This window comes from Echeneis naucrates, chromosome 1 (genome assembly GCF_900963305.1).
Source record: "Echeneis naucrates chromosome 1, fEcheNa1.1, whole genome shotgun sequence".
NCBI lineage: Eukaryota > Metazoa > Chordata > Actinopteri > Carangiformes > Echeneidae > Echeneis > Echeneis naucrates.
Window position 1 is genome coordinate 20,926,435 of NC_042511.1, and position 24,755 is coordinate 20,951,189.

The 24,755-nt window shown below is 40.4% G+C and overlaps 1 protein-coding gene across 2 annotated transcripts; it reads left to right on the forward strand.

Moving 5' to 3' along the window:
- The first annotated feature begins 6,382 nt into the window (after positions 1-6,382).
- LOC115048751 (E3 ubiquitin-protein ligase DTX1-like) lies at positions 6,383-23,571 on the forward strand. Of its 2 annotated transcripts, none has more exons than XM_029510490.1 (12): positions 6,383-6,673; positions 7,687-7,913; positions 13,492-13,706; positions 13,817-14,703; positions 19,720-19,781; positions 19,962-20,123; positions 20,250-20,311; positions 20,401-20,567; positions 20,649-20,802; positions 20,884-20,973; positions 21,386-21,484; positions 21,564-23,571. In XM_029510490.1, exons 2-12 carry the CDS (start codon positions 7,703-7,705, stop codon positions 21,615-21,617), a joined length of 2,163 nt encoding a protein of 720 aa, XP_029366350.1. In that variant the 5' UTR covers positions 6,383-6,673; positions 7,687-7,702; the 3' UTR covers positions 21,618-23,571. The 2 variants fall into 2 exon arrangements, with proteins under 2 accessions (XP_029366350.1, XP_029366342.1); XM_029510482.1 differs by having other exon boundaries at positions 21,584-23,571.
- The last annotated feature ends 1,184 nt before the right edge of the window (positions 23,572-24,755 follow it).

The following is a 24,755-nucleotide window of genomic DNA, read 5'->3' on the forward strand; positions in this document are numbered from 1 at the left end:
GTAGAAAGGCAAGAGACAAAGGTCGACACATGACCGGTGTCAGGCGTGCATCAACGCCCCCCCATGGTACCAAAGAGAGCAATTAAAGGATTCTGCTCTATATCCAAACCAACAATGAGCGACAGCGTTTCAAAGACTTCCCTCCAGAACTTCTCCAGACTAGGACCCTTACCTGTAAATACCTGAAAAAGCCCACTCTTCTTTGCAGAGTTGTTTTAAATCAACCACATTGCAGGTTTTCCGAGCATGAACTGCATTTTTTAGGTCATGCAACAGTATCTCAATTGGGTACAGGTCTGGACTTTGACTAGGCCACTCCAAAACCCTAATTTTGTTTTTTTAAGCCATTCAGAAGTGGACTTGCTGGTGTGCTTTGGATCATTCTCCTGCTGCAAAACCCAAGTGTGCTTCAGCTTGAGGTCATGAACTGATGGCCAGACCTTCTCCTTCAGTAGAGAGCAGAGTTCATGGTTCCTTCAATGACAACAAGTTGCCCAGGTCCTGAAGCAGCAAAGCAGTCACACACAAACAAAAATGCTGTGTTCATTTTACGTCAGATGCACTCCTTTCAAATAGTTCCACTTTTGTTTCATCAGTCCACAGAATATTTTCCCAAAAGCTTTGGGGATCATCAAGATGTTTTTTTGGCAAAAGTGAGACAAGCCTTTATATTCTTTTTTGTCAGCAGTGGCTTTCACCTTGAAACTTTGCCATGCATGCCATTTTTGCCTAGTCTCTTTCTTATGGTTGAGTCATGAACACTGACCTTTACTGAGGCAAGTGAGTCCTGCAGTTGTTTAGATGTTGTTCTGGGTTCCTCTGTGACCTCTTGGATCAGTCATCGCTGTGCTCTTTTGGAAATTTTTGTAGGCCGGCCACTCCTTGGAAGGTTCACCACTGTACCATGCTTTCTCCATTTGTGGATAATGGCTCTCACCATGGCTCACGTGGAAATAGAACTCAGCTTTCCACAATAATATGATTAATCACTGTAACCTCATCATCTACCAAGGGGGGCAATTACTTTTTCACACAGGATCGTGTAGGTTTGGACAGTATTTTTGTCTTAACAAATACAGTCATCACAGAAAAACTGCATTTTATGTATACTTGGGTTATTTTTTATTCAATATTTAAATTTGTTTGATGATCTGAAACAGTTGAGTGTAATACACATGCAAAAAAGTAAGAAATCAGGAAGGGGTGAAATACTTTTTCACAGCACTGTATGTCATCAATATCAATATCAATAAATATCAATCTTTAAAGGGACAGATACTTAGTCTTTGTCATTCTTGCTGGAAAGGAAAGGCAGAAACCAAGAAAGCCAAAATGTCTCCAGAACTGAGCCCACAAGTGTGATGCAGAGCTGTGTGGGATACAGCAGGGAGGGCCTAAGCCCACGCTTGTACAGATCCGCCATGACCTCCCTGTATTTGGTGTGCTGGTTCAAAACCTCTGGGCGGTAATCCTCAACAATCCTAACCGGCTGGCCATGGTACTCCAGCTTCCCTCTCCACCGGGCCTTGTGGATCAGGGCCTCCTTCAGCTTGTAGCGGTGTAGGCGGAAGATAACGGGATGCGGTCTCTGTGCCGCAGACGGTTTGGTGGTCAGCAAGCAGTGGGCTCTATCATTGTCCGGTGGAGATGGGAGTAGCTCTTTTCCAAAGATTTCACACAATAGGTTGGAGAAAAAAATGTGTGGGTTGTTCATCTTCAATGGACTCTGCCAGGCCAATGATGCAGATATTTTGTCTTTGGCCTTCAAGGTCAACAACCTTCACCGTCAGCTTAGTGTTGTTTTCCCAGAGTTCGCAGCAGATGTTTTCCAGCTCATTGAAAAGGAATTAATTTATGGATAAATGGCAAACAATTCTGCAGCAACTGTGTGATGATATAATCTCAATCTAATGAAGAATTAAATTCAATAGTAACAAGATATACCGAAGGAAGTGATAAGTGAGTGTATGTTCAATTTTTTCTCGTCATTTTCAACCACTTATTCATTGTGGGAAGTTGCTGGAGCCAAACCCAGTTGGCATCTCAGTTGGGGGTGGGGTCCACCCTGGAGGTTGCCATTTGTTGCTGTGATGACAATCATTTACACAGGCCCATGCGAAATTCAAAGTCACTAATTCACCTTAACATGGATGTCTTTAGTATGTGGGCAGAAACTGGAGTACCTGGAGGAAACCCACACAGCACTTTCACAAGCCATGGTTCACACTCCAGTATGTCTGAGAACAAGTCAAAAACAAATACTTCTTCTAATTACAGGTCACCGACACACCTCTCCATGAGCTGCTGAAAGTTTCTTGTAGCATTTGTGACATTGTGGCATACAGTTTTCCAGCACTGAGATTTTCCTTGACTGCCTCTCTGTTGTATGGCTGAATAGGTCTTGACTTATCCCTAAATATGTTATTGGAGTGAATATCTAATCATTCACTCCAATGGTGTCTCAGAGCTGTAACGTGACCATACAACAAGCCATTGACTGCAAAGACTTCTGAGACTTCAGGGTGACCAGGAGTTAAAGAGGTTAATTTAAAATGATTCTGAAAAAAAGCTTTGCAAAGGAATTAAAATTTGGGGCAGGACAAAGTGAAGGTGCTGTGCCAAAGAAAAGAAACTAACAAAACAAAATGAGACCCAAGCTAATCGCCTTTCTGAAAATCAAACATGGAAAAGAAAATCCTGACCACCTGTTGCAAAAAAGGCCACCAAAATATATAAGGAGTTTCCAGAATGGAGGAGATCCAATGTGTGGGGGTACCCCCAACTTTCAAATGAATTGTGGTCCACTTTGTGCCCTCAAGGAAAGCTGAAGCTGGACAATAGGTGCTCTGGTGAGCTGGCTGTGGGCCACACCCCTTCCTGTCTGAGCACATCAGGTTTGAATGCGCCTCTCAGCCTGGAGGTGGCAGACTGAATGCATCAGTTGAAGACGATCAGCTGATCAGGGGAGCTTGGAGACACACACACTCACTAACAGGCTCAGAACGATAGGCTGAGCTCCTGCCTATCCTTTTAATATTCCACTCACTCGCTCCTCTACTTTATAGCTTGGGCGATTCGCATTGAACATTTTACATTTTCTCACTCTTGCTTCAAAATGAAAATCTGGAAGAAAGAAGAACCAGCTTACCAGTAACAATGGCTAATATGGTTCAGCTCCTCGACCAACACAAGGAGGCACTTGCTGCCGAGTTCAGGACCTCCTTTCACCAGCTGGAGAAAAAGTTTGAGCAGGTCTGGTCCGAAGTTGATGGACATGGTCAACGACTGTCATCACTCAAGCTTTCTTCAGATGACCTGAGCCAGCGTCTCAATGAGCTGGAAAACATCTGCTGCGAACTCTGGGAAAACAACACTAAGCTGACGGTGAAGGTTGTTGACCTTGAAGGCCAAAGACAAAATATCTGCATCATTGGCCTGGCAGAGTCCATTGAAGGTGAACAACCCACACATTTTTTTCTCCAACCTATTGTGTGAAATCTTTGGAAAAGAGCTACTCCCATCTCCACCGGACAATGATAGAGCCCACTGCTTGCTGACCACCAAACCGTCTGCAGCACAGAGACCGCATCCCGTTATCTTCCGCCTACACCGCTACAAGCTGAAGGAGGTCCTGATCCACAAGGCCCGGTGGAGAGGGAAGCTGGAGTACCATGGCCAGCCGGTTAGGATTGTTGAGGATTACCGCCCAGAGGTTTTGAACCAGCATACCGAATACAGGGAGGTCATGGCGGATCTGTACAAGCGTGGGCTTAGGCCCTCCCTGCTGTATCCCACACAGCTCTGCATCACACTTGTGGGCTCAGTTCTGGAGACATCAAACGGCTGTTAGCAACATCAAAAAGCAGACCATTTGCACATAGAAAATCCGTGCCGATAATGGGAACAGTAACTGAGGCCACCAAAAAGTCCCACTCAAAATGCCACCTGTGAAAACCAACAGTCACCAACAATGTGCCAAATGTTGCAATGGGCAAACCATTAACTGCACTCAGTAGCGGGCCACCTCCGACGGCTGACCTGTCTGTGCTATCTGGAGGGAGCCAGAGTCCGTTGGAAAATTCTTCAGATTGTTCATATGCACAGAAATATAAGCAGATTTTATTTTTCACCGAACAAGTCAGTGCAACATATGCACAGCAGATATATTTACATTCGAGTGAACAAAAATATTCTCACAACAATAACAGTAAACTGAAAAAGAAAATTGCAGAAAAAATATAGGAAAGAAAAATAATTAGGCAGCATCTTGCCGCACAGCTGGGTCTGGCCACAATGCCTCGTATATGGGCTGTGTTGTATGGCCAAAGGTTGGCATGACGGTGGAGGACACTGTGCGTATTGGAGATGGCAGTGTACATTGTGATGTTCCCACCACGTTGGCCTGGAACATCTATAATGGCTCTGTGGCCAATGACGTTTCTTCCCCTTCTTCTGGTCTTTGCTAGGTTGAACCCAGCCTCATCTATGAAGATGAACTCATGTGGGATTGCATATTTCCAGTACTCCCAGGAAACAAAGAAAAAATCAGTCAATATGGTGTTATCCAGTACACTGGGAAACAACAATGTTGTACTTACATCCACATATGCACGTCTGAACTCTTTGTTTCTTTAAGAGTTTCTTTCAAAAGGCACCTGATAAAGTTGTTTCAGTCTGATTTGTTTTTGCTTGAGACTGCGAGTCAATGTGAACAGACTGACTGACTTGCTGAATGTTGTTGAATATGATGTTGCCATGTATGATGTGGCTTTGAATTTCTCGTAACCTGATTACATTATTTTCCAAAACCAAGTTTACAATGGCGGCTTCCTGTACCCCGGTGAACATTTGGCCCCTTCCTCCACCATAGTTGCATCTCTCAGTCCTTTAGAAAAACAAAAAAACAAAGATATAGGGTTTGGGCAATCCAGCCCAACCCTAAAGATATTTCCCCCACAATAAATTGTACAGGAAACTTATACAGTTAGTGTATGACATTAGCCATTCATGAAGTAAATAGCTATCACCCAGCTGATACACTATGACATGGGGTGTACTACATAGTGTGAAAGAAATTTTGGTTACATACCTGTACTCAAGCCTAAATGTCTGGATGACAGAAGCAACAGCAAAATGGCTCAAGTTGGGCTGCACTCTCTGACAAGCCTCTTGCATTGTCAGCCCATGGTTGGTGACATGATCAATTAAGGTTGCTCTGATTTCATTTCAAAGTTATTGTCTTCTTTGGCCATGACCTCCTCCACCCTCCCTCCCTCCCTCCAGACTGCTGTGGGATGCACTAAGCACCTCTCTTTCTGTTTTTGCCAAGCTGATCAGAAGAGCCAGATCTGTCCTGGACTGCTCTCTGGACTCCATTAAGGAGGTGGTTGAGAGGAGGATGTTGGTCAAACTGACATCCATCCTGGACAACCATTCTCACCCCCTTCATGATACTGTGGGAGAACTAAGCAGCTCCTTCAGCAACAGACTGCTGCATCCGTGGTGCAAGAAGGAGCTCTACTGCAGGTGATTCATCCCAACAGCAATCACACTGTACAACACCTTTCTGTTGCTGCTGCAAAATCTGCACTCTGGACTAATTACATCTACAACACTTTTTTCTTGCACTACTGCAAAGTATTTCTTTCTCATTGTCACTTTAGCTCTACCATTGCCACTTTATATTTTTACATATTTTTGTAGATATATTGTCAATATTTGTTTTATATTCTTATATATTTTTTCTATATCTATGGTTGTTGCTGCAACAAGGAAGTAAATAACGTTCTCTTGTGTCTAATTACATGTCATTACATGTCTAATTACATGTCACTAACTTTGTTTTCCTCCTGTAGTCTGTTTGTTCCTCCTGGTTGACTCAAGCCATAACACTGTGCACAATAAGAAAAAAAATAAAAATAAAACTGTTGGATCAGTTACCTGAACTGTAACCTGCTTTCAGTCAATCAATATGAGATCCCCCGTTTATCCGCCAGGTGGGAGAATGGAACCGTCCAACTCTCTGGTCTGTCTGCTGGTAAATTTCAAAGTGAAAAGGCTTTGATTTTTGTCTCTAAGAGCAACAATATTGAAGGATCATCATTTGCGTACAAAATGGTGGCTGTTCTAATATAATTAACAAAAAGAAAACATCAAATGAAACAATTAAACGTCTGTGAAAACACACAAGTGGTTGGGGTGCTTGAACCTTCTTCGGGGGGCGTGGAAACAACTGGTAGCCCCTCTCTGTATCGAATCTTGTGATCGAGCGTAGATCACAATGTGTAACTGCGTGTGTGTGTGTGTGTGTGTGTTTACGTGCACACGCGTGCTGTGGGCGGGGGCTCTGGGCGTGGTGAGGGGGGATCTAGTCTGGGACTGTTCCTCCCTCCGGCATTGGAGTTGATCTGTAAGAGGAGACATGGTTTCACTACAACTCACCATGGCCGCACCATTTTCTTCTTCGGAACCTCTTTGAGGAATTTGAGCTTTAATCTGTTTTGACCTCACCTTTAATTCCGAAGGCGTTTTTTCGTCACGTATGGGATCGGGCGGTAAAAGGAAAGGGAAGGTAGCCATGGTGGAGCCGAAGAGGTAGATTTAATGAACTCACTTGGTGTTCCTGGGTTTATTCAGTAATCTCGGGAGATCGGAGCCAGAAATCTACCAACAGGTGCGTGTCCAGACCCCACCCCCAACACACACACACACAAAAGGGATGCAGAAGAGACCAACAAAGTATCAAAGTATATTATATAATTCAAATCAAATACAGTAACACAACTGACCGCCGCGCCAGATACCACAATAACAACTGGATGTATTACTACCTGATTAAATACTTTACATGTTACATATAACAGCAACTTTTTCTTGAGTCAGCCTACGCATCGGCCAATACCTTATATATGTTTATACTATAAACCTCTCGTGATGTGTTCCCTTTTTCCCGGGACTCAGACCAGTAGAACTTGTTTCTCCTTCCTTAGTTGGAAAGTCGTTAGTCCCGAGGTTGCGTTTTTGGGAGCTACTTTCTCCACGTTACTATACTTACACGTATAGTAAGCATGTAAACACAGCAGATTTTATCCACATTCGCTTGGGCAGTGGGTTACATTTATTGGAGATGCCTTTATCGAAGTAAGCACCGACGGGTTGGGTTGTGAAAACATTTTCCCGAGCCGAAGGGATTTTTTTTCTGCCGTGGTAGGAGTCCCACAAAAGTCGTCGGCTGAAGACAACGACTCTCCATACATGTCGACACACAGGCCGCTGTGTTGCCTATTTAGTTTGCCGGCATTTTGACACCTTATAAACGTTATAAATGAAACTATCAAGAAAACGGGTCCTGACCGCGACATACAGTGATTTCCTCCTCCCGGTGGCCATGCGAATAGTCCGCATCTTAATAGAGGAATGCGTCGCCTTCTGCCTGTGCTAGCTCAGCAGGACCCACGTAAGTCCTAAACCTGGATTTGGTTCAGCTATGGGGGTCAGCAGACGTTCTTTAATGAAAATACGGATAGATTGAATGAATATGGAAATAAAAAGCACAGTTGTAGACTAATGCCATCTTGTTTACCCTTGTAGTGGATAAGTTTGATTCGTTAGCCGAGGTGCTTAGCGGTGCTTATGCCAAACAATTTAGCCTTTCCAGCCATATCCATCATTCATTTCTCTCTCCAGGGCCAGCGGGAACAAAATGCTCTTGGCCTCTGCCGTGGTGGTGTGGGAATGGCTGAACGAACATGGCCGTTGGCGGCCCTACAGCCCCGCCGTCTCCCACCAGATGGAAACCGCTATCCGAAGCGGCGACTCCCGCGGAGGGAGCGTGGTCCTCGGCCAAGTGGACAGCCGCCTCTCGCCGTACATCATAGATATCCAGTCCATGCACCAGTTCAGACAGGACACAGGTGAGACAAGGAGAATGGAAGGTGCTGGAAGAGCTGTAGATGTCCTCGGGCTTTTGATTCCAGATGGACGCCCTTCAAACTTCCCTTTTACTGTAGGAGGGTGCAGCTGCATCTTCAGGTGTTGTCCATTTAGCTTTGTTTCTATAGTATTTATGTGTTGCATTTTACTGGGCATGGTCGTTGCCTTACAACAACACTCACATCATGTGATATTTAGCAAAGAGTGACAGTTGTGTTTACCAACTCAAATTTAGCTACAAAGACATGCAGAAGTGAAAAAGTTTTAGCGGAAGATTTGGTCGTTATTTTATCCTTGTCCATTGGCCACACGACTCATGTCAACAAATGGATAACATTTATTGTAATCATAAATAAAATAGCAGTGCATCAGTGCAACTAGCATTCAGTTTTCTTGTAATTGTTTGTAATCTAAAATATGCAGTTGTGTTTTTCAGAGTACACAGCAATAACACCATATTGTGGCTGGATAGTTTTAAATATGCAAAAATTATATATATATATATATATATATATATATATATATATATATATATAGAGAGAGAGAGAGAGAGAGAGAGAGAGAGAGAGAGAGAGAGAGAGAGAGAGAGAGAGAGAGAGAGAGAGAGAGAGAGAGAGAGAGAGAGAGAGAGAGAGAGAGAGAGAGACTTTTTACACTATTCATTATAAGAAATCTATATGTAGACACCTTGTACAAAATTGGTCAAAGACCTTTGGCTGGCTCAGGCCCCTGAGCCTGACGTGGCGAAGGGAAAGCAATGCCATGTATCTTTAGGTATGACATGTTATTCTTTTACACTTTGAAATTTCCAATGTGGCAGAACATGGACCTGTTGATTTACTTGTTTAAATTGGTCAGACTGTTATTTCTGGTTTTTGTGAAGATCTTGGTTTGATAGTGTTGGTTTGCGATCCAATAGCATGATGATCTGGGACAGCTCAGAATGACTACTTCACCACTAAATTAGCAATATTCTTTAGCCCTTATCCACAAGAATATGCTCACACACACACACACAGGCCCATAGTAGCTTAGCTCTTTTGTTGATTGGTGTCTTTCAGTTTGGGTTCGACTACTGATGGAGGGGAGGAGGAAGATGGAAAGATCTGTTTGGAGGAGGGGTGTGTGGGACTGTTTTCATTAGGGGGTTGCAGAAAGAGTGAGATGGTCTCTATTCTGTGCTCACTCTGTCTTTTGTCTCCTCACCATTGTTGGATTTTGACGAACAGATGTGAGTTACCCCATTGTCGCCATGAGACACAAACACACAAGGTGAAAGTCTGGCGCTGGGTTTTGGGGAACAGAATAAAACTCATAGGCAAAGGCAGTTTGATGTTTAGTTCTTAGAATTTTGGTGGAGGATTGAGGGAATAAGGCCCTAAAGGGAGGAGTCAAAGATAAAAGAAGTTTTTATTTATATATATGTATAATTATTGGTTTTAAAAAAAAAAAAATATCTAGCTCAAAAACATATTGGATTTTTATGGTGATTTAATAGACTGAATGTAACCCAAACGAATTATTGATCTCCAAAAACAAAAACAGTAGCACAGAAGAGTTATAATTACACGAGTAATGAATTTTCTAAGATTGATCTTCAAAAAAAAAAAAAACAAGACATTGACGTGATCATTTTTTTAATGCTGCTGCAGAATGTGCTATCCGTCTTTCTTGTCCTGCCCTAAGGAGACGCATTCCCAGACCACCACAACATCATGGGGCATTAGGGTCATGTTAGCGGGGTGTGGGGGGGTGAATGCAGGACAGAGGATGGACGAAATGAAAGGGACTGATCATTACTTGTTACGTTACCATTCACAACAACCCAGGTTATTGGGATGGACCAGGTTATGATGGAACAAGTTCACATGCACTGCAGTGACCTGGCTATTGTATAATCTACACATAAAACATATTTTTACGATGCGACATATAGAGTAAGTTAATTCCTTAACGTTTTTGAACAAATGCACAGGGCACAGGTTTTTATAGACAGTGAAAAGGTTTTTGAAATTTTATCTGATTTACACACGATTTTCTGGAAGCTATTGTGTGTCATTTTATTGTTAGTTTCAGCTTTAGATTTAATTATTTTAAATACTTTGATGCACAGCTACTAAGGCAAATTGTTTGGCTGGTGTTAATGCTAGGAACAGGTATTCCTCCTCCATATGTTTTTCTAAAGCTTACAAATGAGTAGATTTTAGCCCAGTTACTGAAGTGCATACAAATATGATGAGTATAAGAACGCTTGTTGATTTGTAATCTCTGCAGGATTTGTTTTTGTTTTTTTTATAATGATTTTGTGCTTTTGAGTTAGTATTGGGCTGCATGGCAGCATAGTAGTTAGCGCTGTTCCTTCACAACAAGTTGTGTGGAGTTTACATGGTCTGCCAGTGCCTGCATGGGTTTCCTCCCACTGTCCAAAGACGACATGTTTGGGTGAATTGGCGAATCTAAATTGGCTGTAGGTGTGAGTGGTTATTGTTCTCTGTCTGTCTCTGTGTTGTCCCTGCGACGAACAGACGCCCTTTTACAGGGTGTACCCCGTGGTCACCCAATTTTGAGCTGGGATTGCATCCAGCAACCCTGAGTTAGGGCTGGGCGATATGGAACAAAATCCTATCACGATATTTCATATCTGTCCATATCGATAGTTGATATATAACAGTGTAAACCAAATAACTATTTCTGTCAAGTTTAAAGTTCCCTTTTAACTCAGGTGTGAGATGTGAAGATATCACATTAATATTGCTTTAAATATTATTTATTTCCTGTCATAAGTTAAACATATGAAATGTACTACAGGCCTTGTAGAACTGTATTTCAAATAAATAAAATGATTATACCATAAGCTAAAATCTTAATTCTGACCAGTCAGAAGCTTCAAGTGTTACAGGAGAGCACAACAAATTGACAACTAAATGATTTGGTCAATTCCAAAAAAATAAAATTGCATTGCACGCTACTCTACTTCTGGTCGGACTTTAAATAGCCAAAATATCCCCACACTACCAAATTCCTCTGACCTTTCTTCTCAACAATGTCCTCGTCTTTTGAGCCTTGAGATTTGTCCATTGGAGTGTCTTTTTCAGGGACACTGTCACTCGTGTTAACATTTCCTGCCATTTTCACATATTTCGCTCCCACTCCTAACGTACTGGTGGCCAAAACATAAGCATGTGTGCTTAAGTTTAAATCAGCTTTATCACCTACTCTCTCTGTGTGTGTCAACCTAGCCTGACATGGCTGTAACTCTATTCCAGCTGCGTGATTGGCTCAACATGGCGCTATTCTCATTATCATTGGTTGTGCGTGTTGTCTGATCAACCATGTCTTATATTTCTATTGAGGAAAAGTTATTTCACGATAATTATTGTTATCGTTTTATTGCCCAGCCATAGAATGAGTTAGTATGGAGTTATTTTAGGGCTGTACCTTTCTCTTAAATAACCGATTTTAATATAGCTATGGTGTTTCAGATGTAAATTTGTGAGTCTACCCAAATGTTGTGTTAACACTTTAACAACAATGCTGATTGGTGCTGGGTCAGGGAAAAAAGCTATGATGATCACTGTCAGCCTCATGTTAGGAGTTCCTTACAGATATTGTAACCAGGGGAAAGGGGGGCTTAAAATTTGAAAGTAACACTGTGTTCTGTGCACATTTGTTGCATAGTTTTACTATACTTTTTTGCGCTTTGCTTTGTTGAATACATTCATGCCAAATGGGTAAATATAAATGCATTTGATGTTAATGGATATTTACTATGTACATCACACAGACAGATACAACCATTCTTACTGGAAATGTGAGAGCATAGTTGAGAATGAAGAGCCTGTAGATCATAAACGTGTTGCCCGTTTTTTTTTTTTTTTTTTTTTTTTTTTTTAGAATGGCTGCTGTCATACAGGCAGATTAGATGTGTAAGGTAACCAATCCTGCTGGAATCAACGATTAATAAATATTCAAGAAGAATATTTGAATGAGCATTTAAGTGTGAGTCCTTACATGTGATTGTGCCCTGACATTTATTTATTTATTTATTTTTGTTAGGATGTTTTGTTTAGACACTGCATGTTTTATTTTGCATGCATTGTCATTCTTTATTTAATACACATGAAATGAGTGGTATTCCACAATGCAAGTTGCACTACTTTAAATTTAGATTGCATATAATGGAAAATTGATTTGTGCCACAGTTCCCTTCCTCATGATGCCTGTGCACCCATGCTGTTCTACCAATGTCACGTCTTTGCAGTCTTGCTCACCCCTTAGCACACACCATCCTCTCTTTCTCCAAGTATTGACTGAATAGACCGTTACCCCAGAGACTGAGGTAGCTTCTGGTTGGTTGGTTGGTTGGTCTAGCTGCCCTTCCCCCACCCCATGTCCCAACACAAGACAGAGAGTCATTGTTATGTCTCGATTATGTATTGAGTTTTATTGAGATTTTTTTTAGCATGGCCGTAGTTAGTCAGCAATGTATTGGACTGCAAACACATGTGAGTAAAGAAATGTAAGAAACAAAAGTTCTCTTAAAACTAATTGACCTACAACTCCTCGGTAGTCTGAATCACAAGACTTACCCGTACCTCTGCAGATTTATTGTTTACACACACACACACCCAAATATTTCAATGAAAATCATGCGTTTTTTCCGAAAGGCTACGTTACAGTTCTGTTATTAATTATTGCATAAGCATTTTTTACAACAGCCTTTTCAGACAGACTCCCCAGACTCTCTCTTGTTCCTGCCAATAGGCTTTTTATTTGTACGCAGTAAAACTATCTAAATCACATTTTTGCAGCATTTTGAATTAGTGCTGTATTAAAACAAATTATGTAAATAAATATTTAACATCTTAACATCTTCAAGTCTGTTAATTTAAGTCAATTTGCTTACTTATTTTTCCCCACATTAAAATACATGGAAATGGACATTTCAAAGCTGGATAAAAGTTTTTGATGTAAATTTAGGAGAAATGGGTTAGAATGGTAACGATTTTTAAATTGTTCTGCAGGCTGTATTTATAAACACAGCCATAAATACAAGGAGCCACAAAGATTTTCAATTTTAAATAGAGTGTAAATTTGGAATTATACAAATAAATCTGATTTGATTTTGGTTTTTGACTTATAAATTAGAAGTAGGGAGAGCATAAAGGACCTGTAAAGAACTATTTTACAGATGACTAATCTGCATATTGCTCGGCAATGAAGTGTAGTCTTACTCAAGATAGGAAATGGTAATTGTTGTAGAAGAAGAGTGTTACTCGTTCACTTTCTTTCTTAGTTCATGATGACATTTTAGCTGTTGTGTTTGTGACTTCAGTGAGTCACAGGCTACTATTGTATGTGCTCAAGTTTGCCCAAAGTATTTGCGCTGGATTATGATCCTACATGACTCTTCATCATTCTTTAATGTTGTATTTCTATTTCCACCTCTATTGCCATAGAGATCCCGCACATGCAGTTTTGCTTTTAGTTTTGTGTCTACAGTATTGTTTCATTTTATTTACTGTTTTATTAATTGAGGTACCGTTTTTGTTTTTCAAGGAACCATCCGTCCAGTACGGAGGAGTTTTTATGACCCAGCCTCAGCCCCAGGTCAGGGCTGGCAGTGGGAGTGGGAAAATGATGCAGGTACATGGACACCCTATGACATGGAAGTGGCCATTGCCATAGAGATATCCCACAGCCGCCAGCAGCCCTGCCTTGATCTGACACCACTTGGCTTTTGCTACTTTATTGATTTCAACAACATGACACAGGTTTGTTTCAAATTTCCTGTGGAAGTGAGTGAAAGTGACAACTTCGTGGTATTTATCTCTCAGATTGGAACTTCAGCATTCTAAAAATGTTTTTTGTTGTGCTTGTGCAGGTAAACAGACAGAGCCAAAGGTGTCGGAGGATCCAGAGACGTGCTGATATGGCCTATCCTTTAGTGTCTGGTCCTCTACCCGTACTCAAAGGAGGAGGAGGAGGAACAAATGCAGGACTAACAGGAGCCTTGCTAGGTGTTGGAGTGTCAGGGGCCAGTATGGGAATAGGAAGCTCTCTGTATCCTAATGGAGGCCTACTGGCTACTGCACTGGGACAGGCTTGTTCTTGCCAGCAGTGCATGCTTGTCCTTAGTGTGAAGAGTAATGCAGGAAGAGCAGAGGGAGAAGCAGCAGATATACAGACTCTAGGTAGACGGTCGCTAACCATGCAACGACCTAAGACCTCAGCCCCCAAATCGTTAAGTCCATCTAAGTCAGCCACAATGGGACGAGGAAAGCCTCAAAACTGCAACTCTAACTGCTGTCAGACACTACCACATGGTCTCCCTATTTCCAAAAATACTGCCTCCCCGAAAAGGAATGCTGAGCTTTTTGCTCAGTCTCTGGCTGCCCTCACCACTTGCACTTCCTCTCTGGGTATCTCCCCATCTTCGATTAGGCCGCCCCCTCCATCCCTTCCACCTCCTCAGCCTCCATCATCCAACCCAAATCTCAGTCTTCTGTCTATTCCAGTTAAACACTCCTCATCGTCAACCAACGAAACTGTGCCGACTGGCACATTAATTACTCCTGCCAGCAGTGTGACCACACCGCCTTCTCCAGTGCCATCTCCGTCACCAGTAGTGATGAAGCCACAACGCATGCCATCGTCCATGGCAACAGTTTGCCATGCGCCATTGCCACAGAGATCCAGCTTGGCTGGACTGAGCAGACCAGCGTTACAGAGGATTGCCATGGCGCAGTCCAGAGCACTCATAGCATCAGGGTAAGTGAATGATGCATATGCCCACAAATTATGAATAAAACAGAAGGCATGAGATAATATTAAAATTTCATGTCATTATTTTCCTTGTCAGAATCATTGCAATTCACAATATTATTGCAATCATTGTGGAAATATGCTTGAAACTTCTTAATTACATATAGGGACAGCAGATAGGACCTTCTTTTTCGTAAATGTCCTTTTTAGTCAAACTTTTTTTTTCTGAGTCCTGTTTTGCTGACTCCATGTTTGCTCAAGGTTTACTCTCCTCTCTCTTTTCCAGCATTTGTATGCCGTGCTGTAATACCGTTGTTTACCTTTGTGTATTGAACCAAACAGGACATATTGAATGGTTTAGTAAAATATTGAATATTGTTGCATCCCTACTATATAGCCTACTAAATTATCAAATTTACATTTGTTGTTGCTGCTGTGGTTGACAAATACATGATGGCACATTAATTGAACCACAAGCAATTTTTTAGATGAACACCTGCTACGTGATGTAACTGCCAGTTGCGTTGGTTAATTTGACCTTAAGTTCAGCAAGCAGAGCAGAATGGTTGTCGTAGAGATGAGAAGTTGATTAAACTTGTTCTACCACCGGGCAGTCACCTTCCTCCAGTAGGTACTGCAAGTGGACATCTCCTTTTCCATTTTTTGTTTTTAAATCCATAATATTTCCACACCTTTGCACTTTCTTGCAATGGATATGCCAAGCTAGGCTAGAAAGATACAGGAAATACAAAGATACAGGCTCCTCAATGTGGCAGTTCAAAATAAATTAAAACAGGACTGCATGGTGAACTAGACAGCATTTTCAAGTCACTTGTGAGGATATTCACGATTATTCTGATGATGGAGATTCACTCAATTTACTGAGTGTTTGGAAATGAGATCGTACAACACTCTATGCTTGATAGAAGGATTTTTAACAAGCAACAGGTAATATCTATCATTATTTACATTATCTAAGAATAGAGTAATGATGCAAAAAATGCATAGGCTGTCATATTTTTGTTTTCTACTTTTGTTGTTGGGATTTTTTTTTTCCGCTGTATGGATTTTTTAGTAATATAAACAGGATAAATGGATTTCCTGATTTAACTCTGTCTGAAGTGTTGAAGATGTGACATTAACACATTCACAATTTTCTCAGAAAACAATATATTGAACTAAGATTATGACTTCATGTTGACAGTGTTGTAGAACTGCTAACATAGCTCCAGACTATCCTTAACTCTTGAATTTGACTTCCATTCACAAGCTCACTTCTGCACACTGCCAAGCCAGCTTCACTAGCACCACAACAGAAAAGAAAAGCTTGATGTTTCAATGTTATATTCTATGTTTATGTAGTTTCCAATGCTGCGTATCAAATTCCCTAACTGGGCACAAAAAAGTGATTGAATTCAGCTAATTTCAAAGTGAGTTTTTTTCTACTTTTTGCAACGTTATACAAAACCAAAATAGTGTGTGCAGTTAAAGCACCAAATGTTTGTTTTTTGAAAAAGTATTTGACTGCACAGAACCTGATGTGTTTTTAATGTTAGTTTTTTTGTTTTGTTTTGTTTCTTTGTTTGTTCTTTTCTTTTTTTCTTTTTTTTTCGAAAATGATATTCTAACTGTCAAACTAAAAACAAGGTCAGATGAAGATAGTGATGCTTACTTGGTAGTCAAACTCACGCCATCCTCTCCCCACCCTCAGAGCTCCCAACCCCCCAAACCCCCTGAAGCATGTTCTCTGGCCCCCTCCTCTCCTCCCCAACTCCTTTCCTTTCTTCTCTACCGTCATGGCTCAGCAGTGTGGGCCCCTCAGTCCCTCATTGTTGGTTTCCATGGTAACTTTAGACTGCAAGACTGACTAAGACTATGGATGTTTTTGGCCGATTTAACCCTAATTCATTCACCTCTCTCTGGCAACCAGAGTTATCTGATCCTGCACCTTAGCCATCTAATAGTAAAGGTCCATGGATCCATTCCTGAACCTCCAGAAATACTAAAGTACTTTGGAACCCCTCTGATTCTCTGATTAATATTACATGCTTGATAGTTAGGAGATAAACTGTTATAAACAAAATTTGGTGTAGCGGTGTCTTGACAGGGTTGCCACTGGTCATGGCCAGGTCACTGTTTCAAACTTATGACCCAACAGAAACGTGACCCATTTAGACAAAATGTTATCTTCCAAGTTGCTGCTTCACACTGCTGAAAACCTGGTCTCACAAAATAACCAAAACATAAGTTCAAGACAAGGACTTGCTACTCGTAAAAATATCAAGTTAGGGGTGTAAGAGAAAGTACTGCACTAAAGTGCCTGCCCATAACGCGAGACATAGCCCTAAAGTTTAGGGCCTTAACCCGTGGTTGGCCGCAGGACAGCGTATAGCCGTAAACTAGGTTTATATCAACTCTTGTTTGACAGAATGGGATCACTCCACCTCATGTAATTGGATAAATCCCTGAAACCATTGAACACTTGGCCGGATGAATATATGATGCAATGGTATCAGTTGATTACACTTCCACAAGTTTTTTTTTTTTGTTTTGTTTTGTTTTTTTATAATCTACCTATGCCATTTAGTAGGCGTTGACCTAGTGATATTTTCACTTCTCTCCCTCACGCTTTTTATATTCTTTCTCGTTTCTTATTTCTATTTCTGCACACTTTCTTTTATTTTGATGAGTTCTTTGCTCTAGTGTTTGCTGTTGGAGTTGGGGGAAATTTAACACAAAAAAATTGCTTGTTCATAAATATTAATTGTTTTAAAAGTGTTTATTACTTTAGCTGGGTTACATAGGATGGGTGTCACAGTGGAATAAGGCATATAGATGGCTGTGCTGATCTAACTGTATATTAATTGTGTGGATTTGAGTCTTTGGGTGGGGTAGAGGAGACAATGGTACTGGTCTACACAATTCTGAGGTGTGTGTGTGTGTGTGTGTGTGTGTGTGTGTGTGTGTGTACAGTCGCAGACTTAAATATAGCCCAAGACAAGAGCTGAAACAAATGGAGTTGGGGTAGAACACAAAGAAACAAGTCACAAGTAAAACATGAGGTGTGTATGTGTGAAAAAGAGAGAATGATTGAGTACCATTTTGTTTCATCAATCTGATCAACATCATGTGTAGTTAACTTTGAATGCATGTATGGAGCATTATTGCTCAAGCCATTGTCCACAAACATGAGCATGTACTTCCTTTGTAAACGTATGTGTGTGTATCTGTGTGTGGTTGCCTGTGTTAGGGCTTGAATACGGCTGATGCCAGTCTTTGTCTTTGTGAGACAAAGCTGAGGGAATGTGTGATCTGGTGATCTTTACTTCCTTTTTACTCACCCTTATTTAGGCATACTAAGTTGACATGTACAAATAAAAGGATATCGATACATGGCTATCAACCTAAGTCAGTTGATAAACTATTTATATTAGTTTGGTTATGTTATATGTTGTCTCTTCTGTAGGTGCCAGTACCTAAAACTGACACCAAAATTATGCTTAGGGGAATCGGCTACTTATTCAAATGTAATTCATTCTAACATGCAACTTTACTGCAAAAATAACAATTCAATTAATTATTCCTTTCAGAAGTCAAACGTTACTCAGATAATAATACATTGAGTGGGTCAGCTGTACTAACTAAGCAGTGTGTCCATATGTACCATCAGTCCCATCGGCAGAGCAGCAAGAAAGTAAGATACATTAAGCTTAACATCAGATTTGACTCTCACATTCAAATCTGATGTTAGCCTTCCTTGCTAATGCAGCAGCCATTTAATTATTAATACATTTGGTGATGTGATGCACGTGTGTGTCCAAGAGAGATGACTGTCATTGTCATTCACTGTCTTGCTCCAGAACGGTTTGATGTAGATGCTTTTCATCAATCATCACAAGCAGCATTCACAGTAGTGGGATGTGTCTGTCTGTCAGATGTTGTAAATGTATCTGAAAGTCAAGTTTAAGATTTTAAACTACTTTGAGTGTACACAACAGCAGACAGAGGTTTGTATGGATCTGCTAATGGGAAATTGTGATAAAGATGTGACAGCAGCCACATGTAGCCATGCACTCTCACTGTGTTAAAGATTTTTAGTTGTTTTATGATGGATGACTGGGGGATTCCCTCATCCCATTGAAGAAAAATGTTTACCCCCGTTAACCCCTCTCCCCCTCTTTTGTTTTTTTACTTGCTGCAGCGTTGAAATAAACCCTCATTTCACACACACTCTCCTTGCACTCTTACTGTCATCCGACTTAAATGCATACACCCACACACACACCCAGTGAGTCATTCAGTGTTTTGTCATATGTTACTGAGTGAAGCTAAATCAAAGCAGCTTAGTGCACTGACAGAAAGCCTGTTAAAGCTAACCAACCATAGGAAACAGAAAATCATCACTACTCTCTGCCCTCCTGTAGAGTCGAATGAGACAGTTGTGGCTTGAGCATATTGTAGCACCTACACATCGTAACCATGTATGTTTGCTCCCTCCTCTACAGCTATTTTGGTTAAAAATGATGATAGGCCTTGTGATGAAGCAGGTAATCCCTTTAGAAAGAGTCTGCATGACGTACATCTTTTTGAGTTTAGTGAGCAGATGGAAACTCCATGGATTAGCTGTCATAAATACACACTGACCATACAGTGTAATGGTCAGTATGCTCTCCTGTCCACAAATATAGTATTATGCTAAAACAAAAGAATAACTTTGTTGCTTTTTGTGTCTTTTACGTAAACAGTTTTTTGTTTTCAGTTCCTCTCGGAACAAACAGATAAATACACAGTATCCTAGCATGCAGGTTACTAGAATGCAGCTGATATTATTAGCCGGTGTATGTTTTTTTTTTTTGTTTTATTTTTTTTCTTGGTGTACATTTTATTTTAAGTTTTATTTGCTTTGATTTCTGACTGAGAATGACAGTCATCAGTTTTTTAAAGTGAGTATCTTTATCTGAGCTTTTAGATATCATGTGCCTTGTTTGAAAATATATTCGACTTATGTTTGTTGTCTTCCAGTGTACCAACTGTCCCAGTTAAGAACCTTAGTGGATCCAGTCCTGTTCATCCTGCGCTGGCTGGTAAGCAGACATACACTTAATCAGAGCTACCACTGCTCAAATACATGGAAAGTAAGAATTTTGCAAATAAGTTCAAACCTAAAGAAATTCAGATTTTCAGACTCAATAGTAGAATTTCACTCTTCTAACAAATGCTGTGTTTTTTTTTTTTTTTTTTCCATTTTTTCTTTTGTATATCAGGAATCACAGGAATTCTGATGAGTGCTGCTGCTCTGCCTGTTTGTCTAACTAGGCCTCCAAAACTTGTGCTGCATCCACCACCTGTCAACAAGAGTGACATCAAACCAGTGGCAGGTTTTGGACACTATTGCAGAAAGACCACCAAGAAACAAGCTCGCAAGGGTAAAATTGTTTCTGTTTATGCCATCACCTCAAGTCTGAAAAGAGAAATATGAGTAGTTGTCCAGTGTTTCACAGCCCAGACTTCCATTTTATCTATTCACTCCTGTTCCCTCTTCTTTCCTGCAGGTAAAACTCCAGAGGAGGTGGTAAAGAAGTACCTACAGAAAGTTAAAAGTCCACCAGAAGAGGTTGTTATGTGTTTAGATCTTTTTTTGTACTAACTAATGTAAGCAAACAAGAGTTTCATATGGATTTTCTTTTTCTTTGTTTTGCACAGGACTGTACCATTTGCATGGAGCCATTGGTCGGTCCATCGGGATACAAAGGTCCAGCAGTTGGGCCTATTTCCAGGGCAGATTCAGTTGGACGACTAGCACAGTGTGGACACCAGTACCATTTTCAGTGTCTGGTGGCCATGTATAACAATGGTAACAAGGATGGCAGGTAGGTTAGAAGCACATAACACCCCTTTTATTTCCCTCAGAGGTTTGAATGAAATAACGCCAATAATCATTCTCTAATCAGTCTTCAGTGTCCCACATGTAAAACCATCTATGGCGTAAAGACAGGCAACCAACCAGCAGGAAAGATGGAGTACCACATCATCCCACATTCTTTACCAGGACACCCTGACTGCAAAACCATCCGCATCATCTACAACATACCACCAGGCATTCAGGTAGTTAACAAGAACTGAATCAACAGTAAGCTTTATTGTAGTAGAATTAGGTTGATCAGCCCAAGTATCCTCTCCTCTCAGGGACCAGAACATCCAAACCCAGGGAAGCCTTTCACAGCCAGAGGCTTTCCCCGACACTGCTACCTCCCAGACAGTGAGAGAGGACGCAAGGTAAACACAGTCCACAGTCCTGCTTCAGACAACAATGAACCTATATAAATTGGTTGTTAATTAGGATACATCTTTCCAGAATCAGCTTTATTGGCCAAGTACATTCACAACATAAAAGGAATTTGGTTCAGCAAGTGGTGTCACTCATGGAATGGACAGCAGCAGTATGCTAAAACCTAAACATAAATTAATAGAAAAAAGTATGTATATATATACAAATATGAATATAAATATATACACCTTTGCAGAAAAATAAATATATACACAATTGGTGCAATGTACACAATGTAGTGCAGATTGAGTGTCCCGTTAATGTGAATGTATGACCATTCAACAGTGTTTTGCAGTAGGAAAGAAACAGTTTTTAGCTTGTTTTTGTTTTGAACCTTTATTCCTAAACATATGTTGTCAGGTACTAAGATTGCTTCTGGTAGCATGGGACCGCAGATTGATCTTCTCAGTAGGTACATCAAGCACTACAGGAGAGTCTGACACTGTTATCTGGAATGAGGTACATATTTACTTCTTTCATTCTTACCTAGTAAGGTCAGAGTATAACTCAAGAATGATTTGATTGTTGTGTGTGATAGACAACCTTCTTCTTTTTTAGGTCCACCATAAGACAGAATTTGGCTCCAACCTGACGGGTCATGGATTCCCAGATCCTGGACACCTGGACAATGTCCTGGAAGAGCTCAGAGTTCAGGGCATCACAGAGGATGATGGTTTGACAGAAAAGTGAAAGGACAAACAACCCGCAAACATATGGAGACGTCAGTGAGAGAGCAATTATGGGGGAATTGAGAAGTCGTCGTGCTAGGCCTCATCTTCAGATAAACCAGAAAAGGAGGATAGCGGAGTTCCTGCACTTGGGGGACTGTTGCTGCCAGAACAAAAATTAATGCAGGGGGATGTTTAAGAGTTATATAAGACAATGTTTATATTTTGTAAAAGTAACTACTTTTTTGTGTTGATTTAGTCACTTCTGAGTTTACCTGACAATACAATCTTTCCATGTCACAGTTTTCAAGCAAGCACATCAACCATGGGAGTTTGAGAAATCATCATCACAGAAAGTAATGCACAGGAGAAATAGAAAAAATCAGGAGATATGAAGGTACTTATGGTTCCAACAAAATAGCATCTAGGTACCAAATGTGAGAAAAAAAATCTGTACTAATAGGACAAAACAAGTAAATTTTACTGAGAGAATGCATCATATAAAAATATGGGAAAATGTCTCACCACTTCAGCAAAAATACGAGTGAGGTGAGGAGGAAATTTAAGCAATGGTTAATGGAAGGAAGAGAATGGGGAATAATGTAGCAGAAAGAGCTAAAGTTTGAATATAAATGTATCATAGGATAGTAGTAGAGTAAAATTAGCTTGTATTGTTCCAATAACAATAAAAGTAAGAAAAACCAGAGTGATGAAAGAATGAGAAATGCTCTGTTTCTTGATGTTTTTTCGATTGTGGTTTCATGGTACTGCTCCCTCCTGTGGGTTTCCTGATAAACTACATGTCTGCCTGCAATCATTGAGTTATCCACATTGTTTTACATTTTATAATTTACTAGAATTCTCTTTTAATGTCATTCTACATGTTACTCTTTACTTAAAATGTGATGTTTTACTATGTTTGTTTGTGAAATGCCAGAAGACCAAACTAAGGCATCACAAATTGAGTCTATTACTCTTGAGCCACTGTTGTACATGCTAACCTAGTATAATCCAGGAACTAGTATTTACATATTTAACTTTGTAGTATTTTGTCCCTTTCAATGGTTCATGTGGTTTAATTGGATGTAGATGCTCTGGTATCCTATACTCAGAGGAACAGTGAGAATGTGGGGATGTGATGAAAGAGCTGGTGAGGGCTGGAATTTTGGTTAATGCAAAGAATTTAGCACGGAAACTTAGTTTTAAAGGCAGATTTGGTTAAATAGCCAAATTTATTTAAACTACTGCTTCTAGTTGAAGAAGCTTCCCTCTATATGAGATGTTTGCCTTGTCTTAAAGCCAGAAAGCCTGAGCAGAGATAGGTCTGATTGCATACATTCCTTCTGAACAAACAAAAAAAAAATCGAATGAACTTACCTTGATCTTGGGTGGTAGACTTGCTAAATCGTTTTAGTGGTTAAAAGGTAACTATGTTTCATAGATATCACTGGGTTTGAGAAAAATATAATCGGTGGTTGTCATTGACTTGTGAGAATTGCAAGCATCCACATTGATTCTGAAATGACAAAGAAATTTGGCTTAACAGGCAGTTATGGTTTTATTTATAGTAGCTGTCAGAAGTTCGGACACACTTTCCCGTTCAAATAAATAGGAATGTGTGTCCAAACTTTTGAGTGGTAGTGTAAGTGTGTGAATTAATTCATAGATCATTGTATCAAACACTATTAATTCCTCTTAGTTACTTGAGGTGAAAATTTTCATCTCCTCTTAATTGTAAAAAGGAAATGGGAGGTTTCCTATTTCCTGTGTCCCATTTATTTTGCCTAAGTCACCAGCCCCACTCCTCTGGATCTTCAAATTCTTCTAAGCTTTTATTTGATCCTTTATTCCATGTCAGTATAACAGTGAAACACAATTAAATGCTTCAGTGAAGTAAGACATATTTTGTGTGTGGAGTTTTCTCATCATCAACTAAATACAGGAAGTAGATTTTTGTATTAGTATTTGAGTAAATTGCATTGTGTTTGTTAATTGTAAATATTGTTTATATTGTAGATGTGTCTTAAAGTTAAGGGGGGAGTGTCTTGATGTTTGGATGGGTGTGGGAGGAGACTTGGGGAGTAGAAAAGCCAGGTGAGAGCGAGCAGAGCGTGTGCGAGAAGGTGAGGGACAGGTTGTGTCTCTGCGCTGCCACTGAACTGCTGCTGCAGTGATTGTAGCATTTACTGCACCTGTGCATCCCCTTTGTCTCCCAGGAGGTGTGCTGTAGCATTTCCTCCACCATTTTTCACCTTAGTGAGGGGGATGCTGTCCAGCTCCCTGCACAACGTGACAGAAATTTAGACTAATTTTTGAAGGGGGGAATAGGCTGAAACAAAATGCTACATGCCAAAAGAGTTAAGTACAGAATTGGGGTTAAAAAGCCCCAAACATTTTTAACATTTTCTTTGCTGATCTTTGACCAGCTGCAGGAAACTAAGCACATCTTTGCTTCAAATTGGCTGCTATAATTAAAGAAATCTCTATAATCTGTCTTTTCAGGCAAGTGTGTAGTATCTGAACTGGGAGCACAGACTTTATATTTACCTCGACTCAGGTCAGCAACTGTCAGTTAAACTGGGTTTTAATATTGTGTGTATGTTCATCCAATTTGCACTTTTAACTATCTTAACTTACTATTGTTAAATTGCTAGTCTTTCTTGTTCTGAAAATGCTTGGGAAGCATTTTCTGTGCAAACTGTTCTAAGTTAGAGAAGTTGAGTATATGCATACATAGAAAGGTTTTATAATATGGAGCCTTTAATCTACAGCCAGTCAAGGATGCCTCATTCGGCAACATTAACAATTCTCTTGTTCTTAGTTCAACATCATCAGCTGATTGCATACTCCCCTTTGAATGGTCCCACATCACACTTACCCTTTTCACTGTCTTTTCAAGGAATGCTGCACGTTTATTCTGGCTCCTCATTATGCACAAAAAATGGATCACCAATGTAACCCAGTAGTGGGAGGAGGGGGCAAATTAGCTCCATAACAAAGCCTCCTCATTTGGACAGTTGATCAGAATCTGAATGTATTGTACAAGGTGTGTGTGGGTTTTT

What these genes read in the sequence shown, in the direction of transcription:
- LOC115048751 (XM_029510482.1), top strand. Translation starts at nt 7,703, where the DNA reads ATGCTCTTGGCCTCTGCCGTGGTGGTGTGGGAATGGCTGAACGAACAT. An exon ending in ATTTCAACAACATGACACAG is followed by an intron (nt 13,707 to 13,816) that starts GTTTGTTTCAAA and finishes GTGCTTGTGCAG; the next exon opens with GTAAACAGACAGAGCCAAAG. An exon ending in ACACTGTTATCTGGAATGAG is followed by an intron (nt 21,485 to 21,583) that starts GTACATATTTAC and finishes CTTCTTTTTTAG; the next exon opens with GTCCACCATAAGACAGAATT.